The following is a 20,751-nucleotide window of genomic DNA, read 5'->3' on the forward strand; positions in this document are numbered from 1 at the left end:
GTTGCTGCCTAGCTTTATAAGGATGTGGTTCGTACTTTTGTCAGCCACTTTGATTTCGTCGGAAGGCGCGCAAAGTGTACATTGTGTCCATTCATTGTCTCTAATCAACATTGTCTCTATTAAAGCTGTAAAGTTTTGTTACCTGTGAAAAAGTTCGTTCAGTATTTTCTTCCACAGATCAAGGCGATGCCACTCTCCTGATGCACTGTTGATGTGAAAAGGACCTCATGAGAAATGTTTCAGCGAGACTTGTCCGTCACATCTTCAATTTTTCACACGCCTCTAGAGTCGCACACGAACAATACAATACTTGAAGAGAGAAAGAGAAAAAAGCGAAGAAAGTTCTTACATTGTCTAATATACCCGTAGGAGTTTACGTGTAAGAATTAAACGGGTAAAGGGGGGGGGGGGAGGGGAAGAGGGTACTTTTTCAATACTATCCGGCGACAATGAATCTGCACTGGTCCCGCATTCTTACTTTAGCTGCATGGAACAAAACACTCATGGGTCCAACAATAGATATGAAAACGTAAATATTTACTGCCCCCTGTTTTCATATTCCCATAGTGTGTGTGCTTAAGTTACGAGAGCAGCTGTATTCAGATCTTATACCGATTTCGACGCAGCTGCGTGCTTGAGCGACCGCGAAAAAAAAAGAAGAGATAGAAATAATCGATTCTTAGAAAATTCAGCACACAGCTGTTTTTACCCGTAGGCTTTGAATGTGGTTTGGAAAAAAATAAATAAGGACTGGGCACGCCGTTCTGTGGCTTGTTTTTGCTCACTGAGCACATCGCTTTTTTATATTCTCTTCGCCGCAGAAATCAATGTGCTGTCTGTTCGAAAAAAGAAAAAAAAATGAAGCCCACCGTAGCTACAGACAGAGTGAATGTGTTGCCCTTGTGTCTGAGCCGTTGTCGCCAAAACTGGCCGACTTTGATATCGCAGAAACTGCAGATGATGTAGAGAGCTCTATGAGCTCTGATTAGTTCAACGCCGGAAACGTCTGCGATATCAGAAGGCTTCATATCCACTCCAGCTGCTGTCAGTGTAGGTTGCATTTTTCTGGAGCAGACGGTAAGTACATGCCTCGGTGTCTTATATATATATATAGCGGAGTATATGATGGTGGACATGTTTTCTGTTTTATGAATTTAGGGACGTACATTTCAAATTGGTAAAACGCTCAGGTAATTGTGCGAGGAAACAGAAATGTGGCTCTAATGTGTGATGTGTTCAATTTATTGGCAGGATTATATGCTTATTTATCTACCTTCTTCCAGGACACACGTGTATTGAACTTTAGCTCACAGTGCCGTCGAACAAATCGACCATCGTTTCTGGATCTTCGCTAGTGTGATTATCAGGCGACTAAATATAAGCACATTTTACAAAAGCAAAAATAAGAGATCAAGCGAAGAGAAGGTTATTAATGAAGCGTAGTTCAACCATGTGTAACAGGCTGAAACGAGGCCGTTCAGTTTATTTATTTATTTATTTATTTATTTATTTATTTATTTATTTATTTATTTATTTATTTATTTATTTATTTATTTATTTATTTATTTATTTATTTATTTATTTATTTATTTATTTATTTATTCCAACCGCTCGTCCTCTTTCACTAGTGTTCTTTTGGGATGCGCTTGTTAGTTCAGGGTCTTTGATAGACTTTCTCCTCTGCTTGCTGTCTGTTTCGTAAAACGTGAACATATGCTTGGCCATGCGTATTATACTTTTCATCAATTACGTACTTTGGTTATTATAAACTTACTTTTTCTTGCCACTTGGCTCGGTCCATGCGAAGAACAAGCCGTTGAGTGTCGTGAGCGCTGCACGTGTTGCACGCTAATCGATCCTACGCTATTAAAACGACAGCCAGGCACGGAAAGACAAGGAACATGCAACTCCGTCTGGAAGTGTTGAGTTCCCTTGAGGGTGCAAATTACTGGCTCTCTTATAACACAAATTTCATGGCGCCATTCACGAAGTGCAGAGTGAAATACCTCCCAAAGCACGCGCAAGAACATCCCGAAGGGTGCAATTTCAAATCTGACATATTTGCGTCTGTTAATGTGTTTGTTTGTTGTTTGTTGTTTCTTTGTTTATTCATTTGTCTGTCTTTTTGCTTGTTTGCCTGTAGCTGTATTCTTGTTTGTTTGTTTGTTTGTTTGTTCGTTTTTTTTTTCATTTGTCTGTCTTTTTGCTTGTTTGCCTGTATTTGTATTCTTGTTCGTTTGTTTGTTTGTTTGTTTTTGTTTGTTTGTTTGTTTGTTTGTTTGTTTGTTTGTTTGTTTGTTGTTTGTTTGTTTGTTTGTTTGTTTGTTTGTTTGTTTGTTTGTTTGTTTGTATCAGCCTTACATTCAACCGCTAGGCGTTGGCCGAAGGAGACATGGTAATTTTTGCGGAGCGCTAACGCTCACGACGCAAGTAAGGCGTTCTTCTGCTCTCCTGCGCGGCCATTGGACCCTAGCTTCCAGCTCACTCCGGGAAGAGACGCAGTTTCGCGGCACAACGCGTTAGCTGCGAGCGATTCCTCAGCTTCCACGTCGCCTGCAGGCCCCCCATTGTCATGATTGTAGGAATTGCGGATCTAATCGCTACTTCGCCTCACGAACACCCTTAACTATACGCTTAGGACAACGCCTAAGACAACGCTTGAGGCAACGCCCACAACCTCTCAACCGAAGCGTCTTCACTATGTCTTACTATGTCTTGAGAGCAGACAATCTAATCCCCATCCAGTTTCCTCGTGATGCTCGACACAACCTATTCTTAAGGCACATACCGTTTCGACAATGACGTTATCAGCTACAGGTGCACGTAAATATTTCGCCTTCGCGGAGCCGTGAATCGCAAAACGATGAAAATGTCAAATTGGGCTTCTCCCCACAGTGACTGTTACTGTGAAGAAGCCAGCTCTTCAAAAAAAAGAAATTGTGAGGGAGGTTGCCCATTCATGTATGCGGCACTTCTACTACACGTCATGAGGGGCGCTTATTTTGTTGTCGCCTGTGGAAGTAGTCGCTTTACTTGGGGCCTCGATGCGCAGCCTGTAAGTATGATACTCATCGTTGTGCGTCCTTCAAACCAGCTAATAATGCATTACCTCTTGCTTTCTCTGAACCCCCCCCCCCCCCCAAAAAAAAAGGGGGGGGGGGGGGGGGGGGAATCAGCTCTTTCGCGGTTTTAGCGCATCCAAGTAGGGCTAAGTCCGCTGTTAGAGTGTGTTATTTTAAAATTTATTTCAACGCACCCATGGGCGACGCCAGTATTCCACTGTTGGGAGGGCAGGCCGTGATTTTTCATTTTCGGTGGAGTGCAGGAGGGCACCTCATCAATTGGCACTCCATATTGAGATAAAAGAAGGGGGAGGGGGGGGGGTTAAGGAGAAGCAGGAGGAAATATTCGGGGGCTCGGCTACGCCTCCCCCCGCCCTCCTCTACCGCTCAACTTGCCCCCTTTAAAGCCACCCCTCGCAGCAGCACTCAGTAGTGCTGTGTAAGGAAACATGCGGAACAAAAGCCCAATGGGGTATGATGCGACCCGCCCGCACACTGGCAGAGCAGGTCCCGATTCATCGATTAGTTCATTATTAATCAGTTGTGGGGATCTGCTTATATTATATATTTTTAAACAAAGAGAGGGAAATGGCTTTTTGCATCAACTTCGCAGTTGGTTCTTTTGTGGTCCGGCCATTGACACGAGGCCGCTGAAGTCAACGACACAGAGAATGCACCTTTCACTTACGCGTGAAGCTGACGATATTGTTCATCACGTTTTCTAAGCCACGTATCAAACAGTCAATTGACGAGGGGTGCCGTTTCCAGCAAAGTTTGGAAGAATACATACAGAATCACCACGTTCACCTTATTCTTTTTTTTTTTCTATCTGCAGTGGCACACCGGTTTCTATCTAGCGCTCACTGGTGTGATTCGATGTTATGTGTACTTTGACTTGATCGAGCATTCGTTTATTACAGTTTTCCGTGGTCCCCAGTCAGAAGTAAAGAACCGCTTCGAATTCGACGCAAACTTGAACATTACCTATACCCGCAAACACGCGCTCATCAAACAGGAAGAAGAACTGTACAACTCGCACTAAGATGAGCTACTCGAAAGCTGACGCCTTTGTCATTTAGTCGCTTCTATTCCGGGCCTTATGTCCCATACTTAACGCGACGCGCAAATACCACCAAGAACGAAATATGCGACGCGATGCGGCGGGGGAAGAGAGATCGCCCGAACCGTGCTTTATGCTATAGAAGAAGACTACGAGCATAAATTTACTCAACTATAACGCGAAAATAAGGCTTCTTTTTATTTTAGGTTCTTTCAGCATCGAAGCTACAACACTCTAGTTCGGCCGGGACAGCAACTCCCATTTGTTGCCTGTCTCTCCCCATCCTCCTTCCCCGTCTTAACTTTCGTCCGCCTTCTTCTAGAAATTCCGGGACCCTAATTTTATTAAGAGCTCGGCGGCGCGGGCAAAAAGGGATACTGACAAAACCGGAGTGAAGTGGGGGGGGGGGGGGCCGAGGAAGGGCGATATATGGACGGAGGAAAGGGGGCGATGGGAAAGAGTCCGCCTCAAGACACGCGCGGACTCTCTCCTTTGCCCTAATTGAAAATACAAACAGCATGTGTGTGTGTGCGCGCGCGTGTGTGTGTGTGTGTGTGTGTGTGTGTGTGTGTGTGTGTGTGTGTGTGTGTGTGTGTGTGTGTGTGTGTGTGTGTGTGTGTGTGTGTGTGTGTGTGTGTGTGTGTGTGTGTGTGTGTGTGTGTGTGTGTGTGCGTGTGTGTGTGTGTGTGTTTTACGCCGCCGCGCCGTCGTCTTCGTCGTATTCGGCACTGCCGTCGCCGCCGTTGGCGCTGTTGCTGCTGCTTTTTCCTCGGCGTCTGATTCGTCTTGTGCTTTTGCGTCGTCTCCGCGTCGTGTGCTCTTTCTTGACAGAGCAGCGGTTCGTTCGAGGAGAACGAGCGGATGCGAGCGGCGTCCGAGGTCGCTGCATTGGCGCTTGTCCGGACCGTGCCAAAGAAACGGGCGCGCCCGGAATTCAGACCCATTTTTCAGGGCTTACTTTCTTTCTCGGTTTCTTTCTTTCTTTTTTCCTCCCCTTTCGCTGTGCCTCCAGCTCAGGGTCGTTCTCAAAACTTCGCTGGACGCTGCCACCCACCAGGATGCCGCCGGGCAAAAGACACTGTGTGGTTGGCGCCGCCAGCGACGCGTTGTCGTTGCTGGCGCAGAGCATTAGAAATATTGGGCGGGAAAAAGAAACGCGACGAAAAAAAACGAAAAAAAAAGGCAATGAAATATAAATAAATCGGAGGCATCGTCCGTGACCACGGAGATGCGAACTTCAGATGAGCTTTTGCGAGCCCTGCTTGGTGGTTTTGCTAATCATCGGACCCCGATATTGCTTCTGCGAGAGGAAAACGAGGGCGAGGGCGCTAGAGAGAGAGAGAGAAGGGGTCGGGTGCGTGGAAGGGGAAGGCTAGAATGATTGTCGGTGAACTAGAATGCTGGCCGTTTGCGAACTAATATGCGTAGCACAATGAAACTTCGTGGGAGTAAAGTGTACGTCAGGACAAATACGCAGCAAAAAGTTCAATGTTATGCATACGTTAGAGGCGCCGAAAGGGTTCTTTTTAATTGCTGTTGGAGTCTTGAAGACGCTCCGACAGCAATTATAATTTCAGCATTGTTGCCGTAAGGCAAGTGGCTAAACATACGTGCTCGAAACTTTAGGTTCCCCTCCATAGGCCCTCTATACTTCTCCGTATGCTTACCTGTGTGTGCTGTGACGAGCTTGAAACCCTACTGCACTTGATAAATGGCAGTTTTGAAAGGCTAGGCCCACCTGCAATTAGCAACACACCTCCTCCTCCTCTATGCTTAGAATCAATAGAAAGCGGGCCGCATGGGCACATCCGCGTAGCGCTAGGAAAATGCGTGACTGGCCATCTTTCCCCACGGTAGCTGAACTGATTGGATAAACTCAATTGGTTTTATTGTGATAGCAATTACAAGGACACTCGAGGCGCATTGCCGCGTCCCACACTATAGAGGAAACCTACATGCAAGCGCTGTCAGCGCTTGCATGTAGGCTCCATAGCCCACACTTTCGGACTGTCGGACTATCCACGTCGCATGCGCGGAGGGTTAGAGAGTCGCCGGAGACGCGGAGTTGGTTTAGTTGCAAAAAAATCAACGACAGAGCGAAGTGGACGCACCGTCAGCGATACGCTCTCAATCGGCTCGCTCACGGAGCCTGGGGATATATCGCGCAAGTGCCTCGCTTTCAGAACGTTCGCTTTTCCTCCATATACGTCATCGAGTAGGCGATGTTCAATTGGCGTTCCAACCTCGCTGAGCAGACGACCGCTGACGATGGAGTGAGGCATGGAGGAAGGAAAAAAGTTAGGAGAGAGCATGACGTCACGAAAGGCAGACTTGCCAAGCGAACGCTCCATGACGCCAGGCCCTTTCCGCCTTTGCCTTTGCTCAGTGTCGGCCCAACACGTTACCTCTTGGGTCGAGATCACGAAGCAAGAATAGAGATTTGCCGAGACGTTTGGTGCCCGGTGGTCTTTTTGTCAATGCGCACTTGTACGTTTGCCCTGCCGCAGCGCTGCATGCAGAGCAGCAACCCTAAAATTTACCACGCGTTCAGACGTGACTATCACGTGGTGGGCCGACACGCTTGGCTTCAATCGTGTTGCGCGATGCTCACTCTCCATGGGGCGAGATCGCGTAAGCAGTCTCACTTTCCGAACGCTCACTTTCGCTCTCGCGATTCGCCGGCGCCGCGCTCTTTTGTCAGATGTCGCCTGCTCGGCGAGGTGGGAGCGCCAATTGAAACGCCGCCTACTCGATGACGTAGGAGGCAAAGCGAACGTTCGGAAAGCGAGACGCTTCGGGACAGCGTTCTGCCTTCCGCTGTTGGCATAAGCGTTGTCCGCACGCGTATATTATAAGTGTACACCAGCGTTCCTGCCTATAGCTGCCGTGTGTATGTACCGGTCTGAGTGGTATACGGGCAGTGAACGTCAAGCTAACGTTACCTTTCACTGGCCGCTTACTAACGCCGACGGCTTCCCTTAGTCTCACATGGTCCCGTCTCATGCACCATCGAGGAGCAACGCCACCGGCGGCGATTCTCGTCTTACCAGCGTTGTAAGTCACCTAGTAGCTGTCATCACTGTAAAAATAATTTACACCCTTAAAAGTGAGCAAAGGTGTAAATCTGTCTGTAACTCGCACCCTTACACAAAACGTGTGTAAGGGTGTGAGTTACAGGCAAATTTACGCCCTTTTTTCACATTTAAGAGTGTAAATTATTTTACAGCGTAGAGCGCTGTTCCTTCTGTCTAGCAGCAGTTTCCTTGCGTGCCGCGTCACGCCAACAATGTCGCGCCCTCATCTATAGTTAGAACACCGTCTGAGGAGTTCAAGCGAAACACTTGAACGCAAGACCTTGCTATGGGTGTCGATGCTTCGCCCTTCGGGGGAAATGGCCAAATCTTTTGTACGCCGCACTTATGTTCGTCTTGGTTCAGTGTTTACCTTTCTTTTAGGGTGCTAGCACCTAGGCACATTATGTTTTTTTTTTCAAGGAGCACACCGGAAGTCGGCCACAATAACCGGAAGTTGAGGTGTCTCCGAAACCGTGAGAATAATAAAAACCCATCTAAAACGAGGTGATCTTTCACGTTAAGAGTTGTATAGGATAGAGATGACATAGGAGCGTAAGTTTAGTTAAGGAAAGGGTCATTTAACCGTCAGGTCCGTCTCATCATTACGATGATTAACTATCACCATCAGCAATGGCTTGAGCGTCGTCGTCTTCTTCCACAGATGGCTCGTTGGCGCCCCTCGGCGCAACCGCGCGAACGCGCTCGTGCCACAGCTCACGCGTTCGTCGTCTTGCACCGCTGGCTCCGTTGCCGCTCATCCTTCCAGCGTAGAATTTCACTTCTCTTCGGTCATAGTAATGGGGAGGCCGCGTTTACGGAGGTATGAGCCATTTCTTGAGGGGGTACAAGCCATTCATTGTTCATGTCCTAAATTAACGTGCGCTCCGCCGGCGCGTTAGGACACGGCGTCAGTTGCTCCTCTGGGTGTGGCAGGAGAAGGACGTGCGTTAAGCTAAGGTCTAGGGGCTAGCGCCATTAAGGACACTTAAAGTGAACACTAAGCTCGCCTAAATTTTTTTTATCACACTTCGGCATATATAGTAGTAGCTGATGGGGCCTCTAACTTACGTCAACAGCACCTTATATGCATTAAAAGTGGAGAGGTTGATTCCGCAGGGAATCGAACTGCAATATTTCGGCGCTGCTACAGCCAATGGGTTGTAGTAACAGCGGTAGAACAAGGAATGTAGCTGGAGCCAACATTTCGACAAGGGCACTTGTCTATATGTCCAGGCAGCAGCTGCAGCAACCGCGAAGCCGGCCTTCCGACCGACACAGGCCGGTCCGGAAGCAAGTAAAATTATTTTACTTGCATCTCCTCCCCCCCCCCCCCCTCTATCGTCTTTCTTGTTCTTCACCAACTCCTGTTGTTAGTGTTTGTTTTCTTTCGTAGCTCGCAGTATCGCCGCTAGCTCGACGATGAGAAATGGCGCCATTCTGAGGAGCGCCGCATTTCACTAACATCTCTCTCTCTTTCTCCTTTTTGTTTATCGCTTTGCGTATATAGAGGTTGGCTCTGAAGGCGCTGTCTAAAAGAGTTGTGTCCTTCCATCTGAAGAAGAAGATGAAAAAAAAGCGGCATAAATAAGAAGTACAGAGAGTCTGCGAGGCGCACACTCGTCATTCTTCATGCGGTGCTCAAGGAGAAGTGTTCGCATGCAAGTGTACAGAATTCGCGGCCCGCGCGCCTCGCAGGGCGGTCGCGAGCCGTCCAAAAAGACCACGCAGGGCGCGCGTGTCCAGACAGGATCGAGAACTGGTGGCACATATACATATACTACTCCTTCATGGCAAGCATTTTCTTTCCAGGTTTTGTTTGCTATTTGTTTTTGTTTTCTTTTTACTTCGGCGCATCTGCTGTCTTTTAGTGACGCAGTTGTCTTCTGGGTTGGTCGATGTCTAGACACACGCGTGCGCATATATATATATATATATATATATATATATATATAATAAAGCGCCCCTTTGCACCACGTTATATATAGCTTACGTTGACAAATATACAGTAACACACAGCCACCGCGTCCGTTCGGAACGGAAGAGCTTATACTTGGGTCCCAGGCATGTTATTCCATCTATACCACGCACTGCCTCAGCCTTCGTTGGCACTATCTTAAACCCGAACGCACCATTCCGGTGTGTTCTCCTGTGCAAATAGCCTACGCGCGTTTGGTAATATTGTCATAGTGCACTGTAACGCTGAAATGCTATCGTAGCAGATATGGTCCGCAGACGTGACTTCCCCAACATAAATAGCTTTTTGCATCCTTGAAGATCCAACTTCCAAAATTTATTTCGTCAAGGAAGTAAAATTTTTTTATCACGCGAACGGGGCGTGGTCGTTTTCCCGAATCCGCTTCTGCTCCTTCTATGCTACATTTAAGGCCGAGCAGCTGTTTTGACCCCTGGAGATATTGTCCGCTTTATGAAGTGTCCTGGCATGCTGGTACTTCGTAATTGATGAGTACGACATCTTGCACTGTTGTGGCGCACACAGAAAAGCGCATTAAACAGCACGCAGTGCTGTCTGTTATGTGTTGTCTAAGCGCCATTCGTTGTCTAATGTGCCTTTTTGTGCGTAGAAGTAGAAGGTGCCACGCGAGAACAAGCTCATATATAGCTACCCTCACTGATGATTACGAAACCTTTTAACGCGAAAGCGCTAAGAGCCCCGTGTCGCGGAAAATCCGGCGTCGGTGTAAGCGCCGGCGTCGTTGGCGGAAATAATCATGCCGAACCAAATCATCCCGAACCACCCCGACCGGGCAGGCCTATCGCGTGGCGCAAGGCGTTAGTGAACAAAAAACTGAATTTCTCAAAGTAAAATCCGTCAGAAAAATCGTACAGTACAGCTGAACCGCAACTTGAAAATGTTATAGCGTCGGATTGTCATTTGAATATAGGAAAAAAAGAACTGATAAGCAGCCAGGGATCTTTGAATGCTATCGTGTTCCACTCTTAAAGGCGCAGCTTAAGCGTCCTCCAAAATGTTTTTACCCCTCATTCCTTTGTTTGTGTTATTTATTTATTTATTTATTTATTTATTTATTTATTTATTTATTTATTTATTTATTTATTTATTTATTTATTTATTTTCTTTAGCCGCCAGCAAAACACAGCCTCGGGTAACGGACGCGCCTGCGTTCTCACCGGCTGTGCCAACTACTCGCCCACATAGCGCGACAGCTCAAGGTTAACACACAGACCACGCAATTAACAAAAGTGCCACGAAGACGCGGCCCAGTGCATATAGCGAGCGCAAGATATCATGTGTAGAGGCACCACCACGACGACGACGACGACGCTGGGGGAGAAAAGAGGCGAGCCGGATCGTTACGGTCGTCTCGGCTATTCTTCGTTTTGCATCCGCGGCCGGCGTCGTATGTACCAGCGTCTGCAGCAGCGGCGAGCATCTTGCGTCTACTCGACGCAAGAAGACGACGATGCTGCTCACTGCATTGTGCGCGCAGAGACCGCGCCATTGCGGCAGTATTCGGTCGAAATTCGGGGGCCCCTGGACGCTATATAGTGATTGTACAGCAGCAGCAGCAGCAGGAGCAAGGGGGGCATCTTTTTTAAGCGATAGGGGCCTCTCAGTGTCGTTCTAGTGAAACTCGTAGAATCCACGGTAGTCGTGGAAGGCATGTCGTAGAACCTCTCGTAACTAGGTTGCGACTGCGACACTGCCTCTCGGTGCCGTTCTATAGTGTAACTCGTAGAATACACGATAGTCGTGGAAGACATGTCGTAGAACCTCTCGTAACTAGGTTGCGACTGCGACACGGATTCGGTCGTATTTACGCGTCCGACTCTAAAGTGTCCTGTTTCTTCTTCTTTTCTTCTTTTTTTTTTCTTCTAATGACTTTAAAAGAAGATTTAGTGGTTATAGCTGCTTTGAGTGTAATCAACGTCAGAATTAGGGCTTGCTATGTTGAAAATCTTAATTTTGGACACTTTTTTGAGTCGTTCTAGAGAAGTACACGGAATCCCCGATAATCGTTTAAAACGTTTCGTATGACCTTTCATAATTAGGCTGTGCCTGCGGCGCGGGTTTGGTCACACTTACGCGTACAAGGGGAGCGACTTTAGTTTTTATTATATATTTTTTCTCTCAACCTTAAAAGAAGATATTGCGCTTACACTGCTGATTTGGTTGTATTAATTCAACCTCGACATTTGGGCTTGTTGCGAATTTAGACACTTTTGGAGCAGTTGCACTTCAAAACGCCACCGGTGTGAGCGTTTATAAATTCTCGGAGCTACTGCGCAAATACTTAACCTCAACTTTTGTGTCGGGGAACAGGGAAATATATTTGCAACAGGAAGGAATTATTTGCGTAGGTTCATGTCTGGCGCCAACCTTGATCGATTTGTATCTATATCACGATGTGATACATCCTCGGCTGAATGTTTTCAGTGATCCGATGTGGTTAAAATCTTGTTTTTTTTTATGTTGGCAATTTTATAATCATCATCCGTAACAATTAAGTGTCTTTCAAGCAGGTCGTACTAAGTACTCTAGAGACTTTCCAAGATTCTTTGAAGCATCTAGTTTTCACGCATGAAATCCCCAATAATAATTTCGAAAATAAGGTTTTTGGACGCAGAACTTTCTAATGAGCACTTTCTAATGAGCAACCTCTGTTGGATATAGAAACCGAGGGCTATAGTAGGGTGGTATTCCTAATTGCTTCTTTACACTCCAAGCTATTAAAAGAAGCAAAGCCTACACCTACCTTGCATAAGCACTAAAAAAATATATTTACACTCGTATACGAGGTGTTTCAATTAACCTGGACCAAAGTTTAAAAATATGCAAATGACACGTAGCTGGACAGAACCAAGGTAATGTTGTTTGCCGTCGCTTGGAGATACTCAGAATATTTCTTGCATTCCGCATAATCAGATAATTAGTCTTATTTATTCAACTTATCATTTATTATAATTAAATGAAAATATCAATGAGATAATTGTAACTCAACATAAGCAACTCCCGATACAGCTTTCTGTTGCTCAATACGGGCTACATAATAGTGTTTTTCCGAGCGTAAAATATGCCGGCGAATACACGCAAAGTGCCTCGAGCGACCAGTCGCGCGGCAATATTGCGTGTATTCGCCTGCTTTTGTCCAATGCAATGCTTGGCGCTTGATAGCGAACAACTCATTATTTGTTAGTGTTAGCGTTGTTCTTTCTGTGCTTCCTCTTTAATATTTAAATGATAATTTATTATTATTATTATTATTAGTAGTAGTAGTAGTAGTAGTAGTAGTAGTAGTAGTAGTAGTAGTAGTAAAGGATGGCTGAAGAGTAATGCAACTCGTGGACATTGAACGCAGATGACCGAGCGAAGCGCATGGCGTTGTCGGCATCGTATTCGTTTAGGCCGCTGCACTCGTCGACCTGCTGTTTCACTCCTCCTTTCACAATAATGTCCCGAGCTGCCAAGTCCTCTAACTGTTCATGACGGGCTATGATGATTCGCCGTAACGTCCTCCTAAGTCCATCGGGCTTTTGAAGCGACGCTTTCCTCGCGAACACTCCCGGGCTTTGTTGACCAAGGCTGCTGCTGGGTGTTGCCGCTGCTGTCTTCCCAAATAACTCACCCGCGTGACAGCAGTCATATAACGAATCGGTTTATGTACAGCTACATCTGTACTGCCCCTGCAGGTGTGAACAATCATTTTGCTTAATGAGTTGCCCCCTGGCCATCCTTTTCATGTTGTTGTCTTTGTCGCATCACACGCGCGCCTCCAGGGAGACCTAAATTTCGATTGGTTTCTGTGATCGACAGCGCAGTGTAAGGAAATGTGTTGGACAGCTGGTGTACACTGTGGTCTTGCTCCACAAATCAAACGCGTGTTGCTAACGAGCTTGCATGTCGAGATACGAGAAACGCCGTGTCACTTTTGAACTCTGCTTAGGGCTGTCCGCGAGGCTTTTCAATGTTTCCTATGATCTCAATAAACGTACGCGTTCTTTCGTATTGCCTGATCTGACATACGCTTAGAAGGTCAACGTGCATCATACTGCTATTGCTGCGAGCACACAAGCCAACGAAAGTCTTCTTATGCAGAAGCGACGGATAAGGTACAATATACTTCGCGGCCCCCCTTACGCCGTGAAGTTGCATTTGAGGTTTACATTCCGCACTTGATTTGCGTCTCTCAAAAGTCCAGGCTTCATGCATGCTCACGCCACCATTAGCTTAAACTATGATCTTTCTTTTTTCTTTGCCCGTTTCCGCTTGAGTTGTCTTCCAAAGCTTTCATCTTTCTATAGTTCGTGCAGTCTTGTGCGTGAAGACCCCGCCATCATTGAAAATTTTGCTGGGCCAACCGTACACCTTCGCACTTACGTTTCCAGTAGCACTTATAGAAGTCGCGGTTATGGCCGGTGATTTCACGGACCTCGCACCGCACCGTTATTGCGCGGTCTTTCGCTCCAATGCTATATAGGTACAACGTGACGGGGCTGCGACCATTACGCTCGCTATAGCCACGCCTTATAGTGTAATAAAGCGTTTGGCCTTAAGTAAGACCACTGATGTGTCTTTTCTTTTCGTTTTCATTTTCTTCGTGGTTTCTGCTACAACCTGTAGGTACACACCCGTAGTATAAGTACTTCACTCATTCTGCATATCTTGCGTACTCTCATGAATACGCATTTAGATCTGTATTAATTTCTGATAACGCTATTTCGGTGCGCTGCTGCGCGCTGTCCCTGAAAAGAAAGTCACGACCTTACTAAAGGCCTCACGGATTGTATTCCTGGCCCGGCCTGTTAAGCGGAAACTGACTTGGTTTCACTTGATCTGATGTGATACGATTCGATTTGATTGCTTGCTGTTGCTTACCGACCCCTCGCTCACGAGCTATTGCTTTTTCTTCTTTGTCCGCAGCAGGAAAAAGCAGGACGAGGTGCAGCTGCTCGAGTCGGCCATCGGCCAGCGCAGCGCCGAGCAGCGCAAGCTGGGCGCCGAGCTGGAGGCCACCTGCCAGATCTGCCTCAAGACCAAGTTCGCCGACGGCATCGGGCACATCTGCAACTACTGCAACATCCGCTGCTGCGCCCGCTGCGGGGGCAAGGTCACGCTGCGCTCCTCCAAGGTCATCTGGGTCTGCATCCTCTGCCGCAAGAAGCAGGAGCTGCTCATCAAGACCGGGCAGTGGATACACGGAGGGTCGCAGCTCGTGCCGCCTTCCGCCGGCGGTACCACCGCCCGGGGTCGCCTGGAGCGCGCCCACTCTGCCGAAAAGGTGCGCCACGTTATATATACGTATACCACTTGGTATCTGTCGGAACACGTTGCATGCCGCTCGTGTTCTGGTTCGTAAAGGCGTTGCGGAATCGTTAGTAGCTGGTTCCTTAGCAAGACGATCATCATCAGCCTATATTTATGTACACTGCAGCACGAAGGCCTGCGATCTCCAATTACCCTTGTCTTGCGCTAGCTGATTCTAACTTGCGCCTGCAAATTTTCTAACTTCATCACCCCATCTAGTTCTCTACTGCGGCCCTCAACTGCGCTTCCCTTCTCTTGGTATCCATTCTGTTACTCTAATGGTCCACCGGCTATCCATCCTACGTGGATGCGATTATTAAGCACCACACACACGCACACACGCCCACACACATACATACATACATACATACATACATACATACATACATACATACATACATACATACTACATACATACACATACATACATACATACATACATACATACATACATACATACATACATACATACATACATACATACATACATACCACATACATACATACATATACATACATACATACATACATACATACATACATACATACATACATACATACATACATACATACATACATACATACATACATACATACATACACTACATACATACATACATACATACATACATACATACATACACACATACACACATACAACATACATACATACATACATACATACATACATACATACATATTGCAGCGCCAAATAGGGGTCATAGCGCAATTCTCGCTTTAGATAAGAAAAGATTAAAACGATCACAGAGAAATAAGAAAAGAAAAAAGGCTTTGCTAGCAAATGCTGCCACATATCCTATTCTAAAAACGCGCATGTATTTTACATGCTTTAAAAAAAGCAAAGGGTACATTGAATAAAGTTAGTGACAGGAGAGAAAGAAAAGCGACATCATAAAAACAAAGTATAATATGGAATAGGAACACGCTACTTATCATTTTATAAAATGTTTTGAAAATTGCTATATTTTGATAAACGAAACTATTACGTTTATAACAATTCTCAGGACTGCATTTAATTATACATTTAATGTCTTGAAAAAAAGTGACATATTATGCAGCCCTGTGAAATAGATTACTAGTTTGTGAAAGGACATTTGCAGAACTCTTGTAAATATTTTAACAAATCCACGCAAGCTGTAAATTACATCACATTCGTCTCCTCTAGATGCTCTAACAGATGCAGTTTATAGAACTCCGGTATCTGTTATATACTGTTGCAGTGCTACGAATTTGTAAACTTTTTGCTTCCATTTTTTTGTTTCTAATTTACCAATTTTCGTCAAAACTTATAAAAATATTGAGGCCTCTAAATCAGAATTTAGCTTCACCAGTTACTAGAATTAAGTTTTACCTTTCAAATGAAACGAATTTGATTAAACTCAGGTTCAGGAACAGAAAAGTATTTATGCGTTTTACATGTATTCGAATAGGCGGCATCGGCGTTGGGCCCGAGCTAAAGTTTCCCTTTCCCCCTCCCCACGTGTAGGGTAGACAAAGAGGCACGTCATTGGTTAACCTCCCTACCTTTACCTCTTCGTATCTCCCTCTTCCTATTACTTCTAGTGTCCTTCGTGCATTGCTTAAAGGACTCTAAAGCAAAATATTAGGCCGAGTTAGATTGATGCATTATTCGTCTAGAAGTCTATCGTCGGTTTTCTGTGAGCAAAGGAATGCCTTTATTGCACAGAAAATTGCCACCGAAGGTATACCGCTATTGCCTCTCAATTTAAATCGACCACGCCAAAACGGACGAGTTGACGTAATCCTCACGTGATCCCCGTCTCTCCGGCTCTCTGTGAATCAGCCACTGCTGACGTCACAGGAGAGGTACCACAGTGCTAGACAGGTGGCGCCATTCCGATTTTCCACTTCCGTCATTTTCTCGCTTACAAAAGCCCTGTTCTCGCTACGACTGACGAATTCGCTATAGAGAAGCCTATATCTTTCAGTACAGTTCGACTTAATATTTTATTTTAGTGTTCCTTTAACGCGCCCTGAATACTGCACACTATATATGCGAACTATAGATTTTGCAAACACACCCCTCTCTCTCCTCTTTCTTTATGTTTATTCTATTTCTGGTTAACGAGTGCGCATAATCCGCATCGTCTTCTCCGTAGGACAACTACACCGGCCACCCGACGTCCATGCCCATGGGTCTTGTGCGGGGAGGAAGTCTACAGCGGTTAGGAAACCTCGGAGGGCGGGAGCTGCGGCGGCAGTATTCTTCACAGGTAAGTCTGTACACGCGAAGTGTGAGAATGAATGGTCCGCCTTAGTAGTAGTCATTCGGTTCTTCAAAAGCAGCATAGACAGACAGTACACAAGAAAACGCCCCCAAATAGACCGGCCAAAACTTAGGAAATTCGCACGACGAAGGTGGAAGAAACGAGCTTAAAATCCCGATGATTCCGATTTCCCGTTTTGGTCCCGTTTTTTTTTTTTTGCTACCACTGCCATCTAGAGTAGATCGTTCGTCATGCTCATAAAGCATCGTAGCTGCACAGCACACCCCAAAGTATACCCCAAGTAGAGTATAGTGTCATCAAGGTAGCGCAAGCCCAAAGCGGAGTGTTTTCACCTGCTTTGAATATTCGACTTCGTACTGCATGTTGCTGCCGCTTTATAAGATTTCCGACCATTACAAAAATGCGAATACTGCAGACCCATTTGTAGTCTTTTTTACCGACGGAAAGCCTTAATGTTGTTTTTGCTAGAAAGTCCATAGAATGTTTATACTATAGGGCATTTGGGCGTATGACCTCTAGCTCTTTTGTCGACAATTATCCGGAGAGTTTCTGCAAATATGTGGACCACAATTAAGCAAACAGAAGCGGACCGGTTGATGACACTTGTCTGTAGGCAGTCTGTATAATTTGTATGGGCAAGCTAACACGCTAACAGGCAAAGCGATCACATACTTAAAATCTAAAAACAACCTACTGTACAAATTCATTTTTATATAATGGTGCACCGGCCGCTGCCCTCCACTGACATAATACGGGTGATACATAATATAGCCTTAGCATGTCTGTGGAATGGCTCGCCTTTAACGGAATTCAGGAACACCGAGGGCAAGGATCGCAGCTGTAGCGCTGATAGCAACATCTTGTGGTGCTTTGATCAGCCTCGAAGCCTTAGATACCTTTTTATGTGGCATGTTGTCCTCGTCGAAGCAAAATAAAAGCGTCACAATGCATTAATGATTATGTTGATGTCTACACCTTTACGTCAGCAGCATATATATATATATAGCACTTAACTGCAGCAGTGGCTTCGCGCGCTCTGGCTGAGCTCGTACACCTCAAGATGGCGTCACAGGCGCTGCAGCTCACGCCTAGGTTTGTGGTATTGCGGCATTTCGTGAATTATAAATACTTAGCTAGAAATACTATGTTTCTAACAGGCCGTAAGCAGGTCCTGCATAGGATTTACTTCGTTCACGTATCGCTCTTATTAGAGGGTTTCTTCGTTTCTCTTTATTGCGAAGAGCATTCTTGACATTGCCGTACCAGTGCCTTTCCAGCTTTCTTTATTGCGCGAATTTTATTTTATTTTATTTATTTATTTTATTTTATTTCTTATTTTTTATTATTATTGTTTTTTTTTGTTTTGTTTTGTTTTTTGTTTTTTTTTTTTGTTTCTTCTATCACCTTTCATTTCCTTTACCCCTTTCCCCAGTACAGGGTAGCAAGCCGGTATTTACACTGGCTAACCTCCTTGTCTTTCCTTCCCTTTCTTTCTCTCTCTCCAGCTTTCTGACCTAACCAAAAATATGAGCCGATCCCGAAGATATCCCAGTGTAAATAAAGCGAACGAAAGCGTTTATCTTGGGACCAACGGCAAATTATGAGAACAACAAGACGAACAAAACATTCATGGACGACTGCGACACTCTCTAATGCGAAATTTGAGCGCAGCTCTATGCATGTTTTCATTTCGCGATATACTGAGGCATCGCACCGATCTCTGCACCGACTCGCAGAGCCGCGATGCGTGGCGCTATATATAGACCGGCCACACTTTTGCCGCTTCCCGGCAACTGCAGCTTATGCAACCGTAATCTTTACCGGGAAACGCTTGCGGCGGACGCTGTGCGCGAAGGTGAGCTTTCTGGTTCTTTTTTTCTTTCTCCCGGACGGCCGACGTGAGCGCCATCTGGTGGTGCTTCAGGGGGCTTCCTCCGCTTTCCTCTTCGCGCTCTTTTCGCTGTCAGTCTTCGGCTTTTATCCTCACCCTTTCTCCATACTTTCCTCCTCCGCTTCCTCCTCGCGCTCTCCTCGCTATCGCCTTCTTTCATTCTCCGATGCGCTCCGCGTTCGCTCGGCGACGCCGAGGGACGATGAGGCACGCCGATGCTCAACGCATGAACGGGCGTCTAAGAGCTGGGCTCTAAAATGCTAAAATGTGGGCCGTTCCCGTGGGTATGTGCCACTGCGTATGCGCGGACTTCGCGGCGGCGCCCATAGATGGCGCAAAGTGTCCACAGGGAAGTGCCAGAGAGGAGCCCAGCTGCAGCACACGCCTCATACATGACGCGTTTCGGTAATATTATTTTATCTCATAAATGAGTGTTCCTGTATTTTTAAATATTTTTTACTAATTACTTTTTATTCTCTCCACTTTTTTTATTCTTTCCTGCTTATTTTTATTACACCTTTATCCCTCATATTCTGGAGTAACATCTCCAGCTCTCAATAATGTCTCTGCATTTCCGGCGTTTCGGTAATCTAACATCTCCAGCTCTCAATGATGTCTCTGTATGTCCGTCCGTCCGTCCGTCCGTCCGTCCGTAACAACGCATTGGGCGCCTTGTGTCGCAGGAGCCGTGTCTTGGCGACCGGCGCCTGTCCGGCTGTGACCCCCACCTGCGCTCGTCGCGGGAACCCTCGCCCGAGCGCCGGTGGCCACCCCGGCTACAGCCGCAGCCGGGTCAGCCCTTCCCACCGCACCACATGCAGCAGCAACAGGGGCCTTCCATGCAGGTAAGCAAGCGCTCCCATACAGGACACGCCCGTCCCCGAGGTCTATTCGGTGCACGATGTCAGAGGTCTATTCTTAGGTCTACACGAGGTCTATTCCGTACGCGACGTCACACCTAGCAGCGGGCAGCTAGCGTGCTGCGGCTTCGTGCTCCGCGCTGTCGCAGGTATTCATGGGGGAGTACTGGAACTCTCGAACGTAGAGTACAGCTTGGGAGGGGGCAGGGGGAATTAGTCACTGGTGTGAAGGATGTACTCCCTAGGTTCTTAGAATGACGGTGCAAGGACAGTGGTGATGTACAGCAGACGCAAAAAACCACTCACGTCTGCCACCTCTGCTTTTCGTTCCTCGAGTACAACCGCGGCAGCGTGAAAACACAAACGATTTTGCCACAGAGCCTCGTCCAGCTATGTGCAGTGCTCGTCGATTGGCCGTCGCGCAGGGGGCCCTCTCTCAGCAGCAGCAGCAGCAGGTACCGTCGTCCCTACAGGGCGCGCAGGTGGGCGGCCACCACCACCTGCACGGCGGTGTCCCGGTGTCGGCGGGCCTCCAGCCTCAGCAGCCACAGGCCCAGCAGCAGCAGCAGCGGCGCAAGGTGGACTCCGTGGTGCGCAATGACTCGCTGAGCTCGGACCAGTCTGAGTGCGTGCGGCCGCCTCCGCCCAAGCCGCACCGGCACAAGCGCGGACGCAAGATGCGCCAGCGCTCGCTCAGCTCCTCGGACGACGAGGCCCGCTCCACGCCGGACTGCTCCAGCTGCGAGGAGAGCGAGAGCGTCAGCGAAAAAGGTCCACAACCATACATATACATATATTATGCCCGCTGTCCCTCCTTTAGTAAGCAGTCCCTTACAGTATATCCGCTGTGTCACCTCGTACGCTTTGCGTTTCATGGCCGAGCCAGTACGGTAGCGGGGTGGAGCGGACGAATGCGAAGGGTCGGATTTCTTTCTCCGGATGCGTCTCCATGCAATAGCCGTCCCTTGCTCTCTAATGACTTGGGAATATTCGAAGTCTGCCGAAACGAGTGGCGCGAGCTTTCGTAAAATGAAACGGCGGTGGTTTCGCAGAGTAATCACGGCTCACTACCTCCGGGTTCGCACCGGTGTGTTAGTGCTTAGTAGATAACGGATACACATTAAGTGGTGCCCGGGGCCCATCCTCTTTCATTTTTATTTCTACCTTTAAAACTTGGTAAGTTGCTACTACTACTACTACTACTAATACTACTACTACTACTGCTATCACCAGTATACTACTACACGCC

The 20,751-nt window shown here is 46.9% G+C and overlaps 1 protein-coding gene across 2 annotated transcripts in view; it reads left to right on the forward strand.

Annotated features, from left to right (window-relative positions):
- Nucleotides 1-20,751, forward strand: part of LOC119450498 (regulating synaptic membrane exocytosis protein 1) — a 130,010-nt gene that overhangs the window by 54,133 nt on the left and 55,126 nt on the right. For both annotated transcript variants that reach the window (XM_037713973.2, XM_037713972.2), the window contains exons 2-5: nucleotides 14,101-14,455; nucleotides 16,623-16,736; nucleotides 19,326-19,487; nucleotides 19,928-20,273. In XM_037713973.2, the coding sequence (XP_037569901.1) occupies nucleotides 14,101-14,455; nucleotides 16,623-16,736; nucleotides 19,326-19,487; nucleotides 19,928-20,273 (977 nt within the window). The remainder of the gene's footprint in view (nucleotides 1-14,100; nucleotides 14,456-16,622; nucleotides 16,737-19,325; nucleotides 19,488-19,927; nucleotides 20,274-20,751) is intronic.

The sequence above is a fragment of the Dermacentor silvarum genome, chromosome 4 (assembly GCF_013339745.2).
Source record: "Dermacentor silvarum isolate Dsil-2018 chromosome 4, BIME_Dsil_1.4, whole genome shotgun sequence".
In the NCBI taxonomy this organism is placed as follows: domain Eukaryota; kingdom Metazoa; phylum Arthropoda; class Arachnida; order Ixodida; family Ixodidae; genus Dermacentor; species Dermacentor silvarum.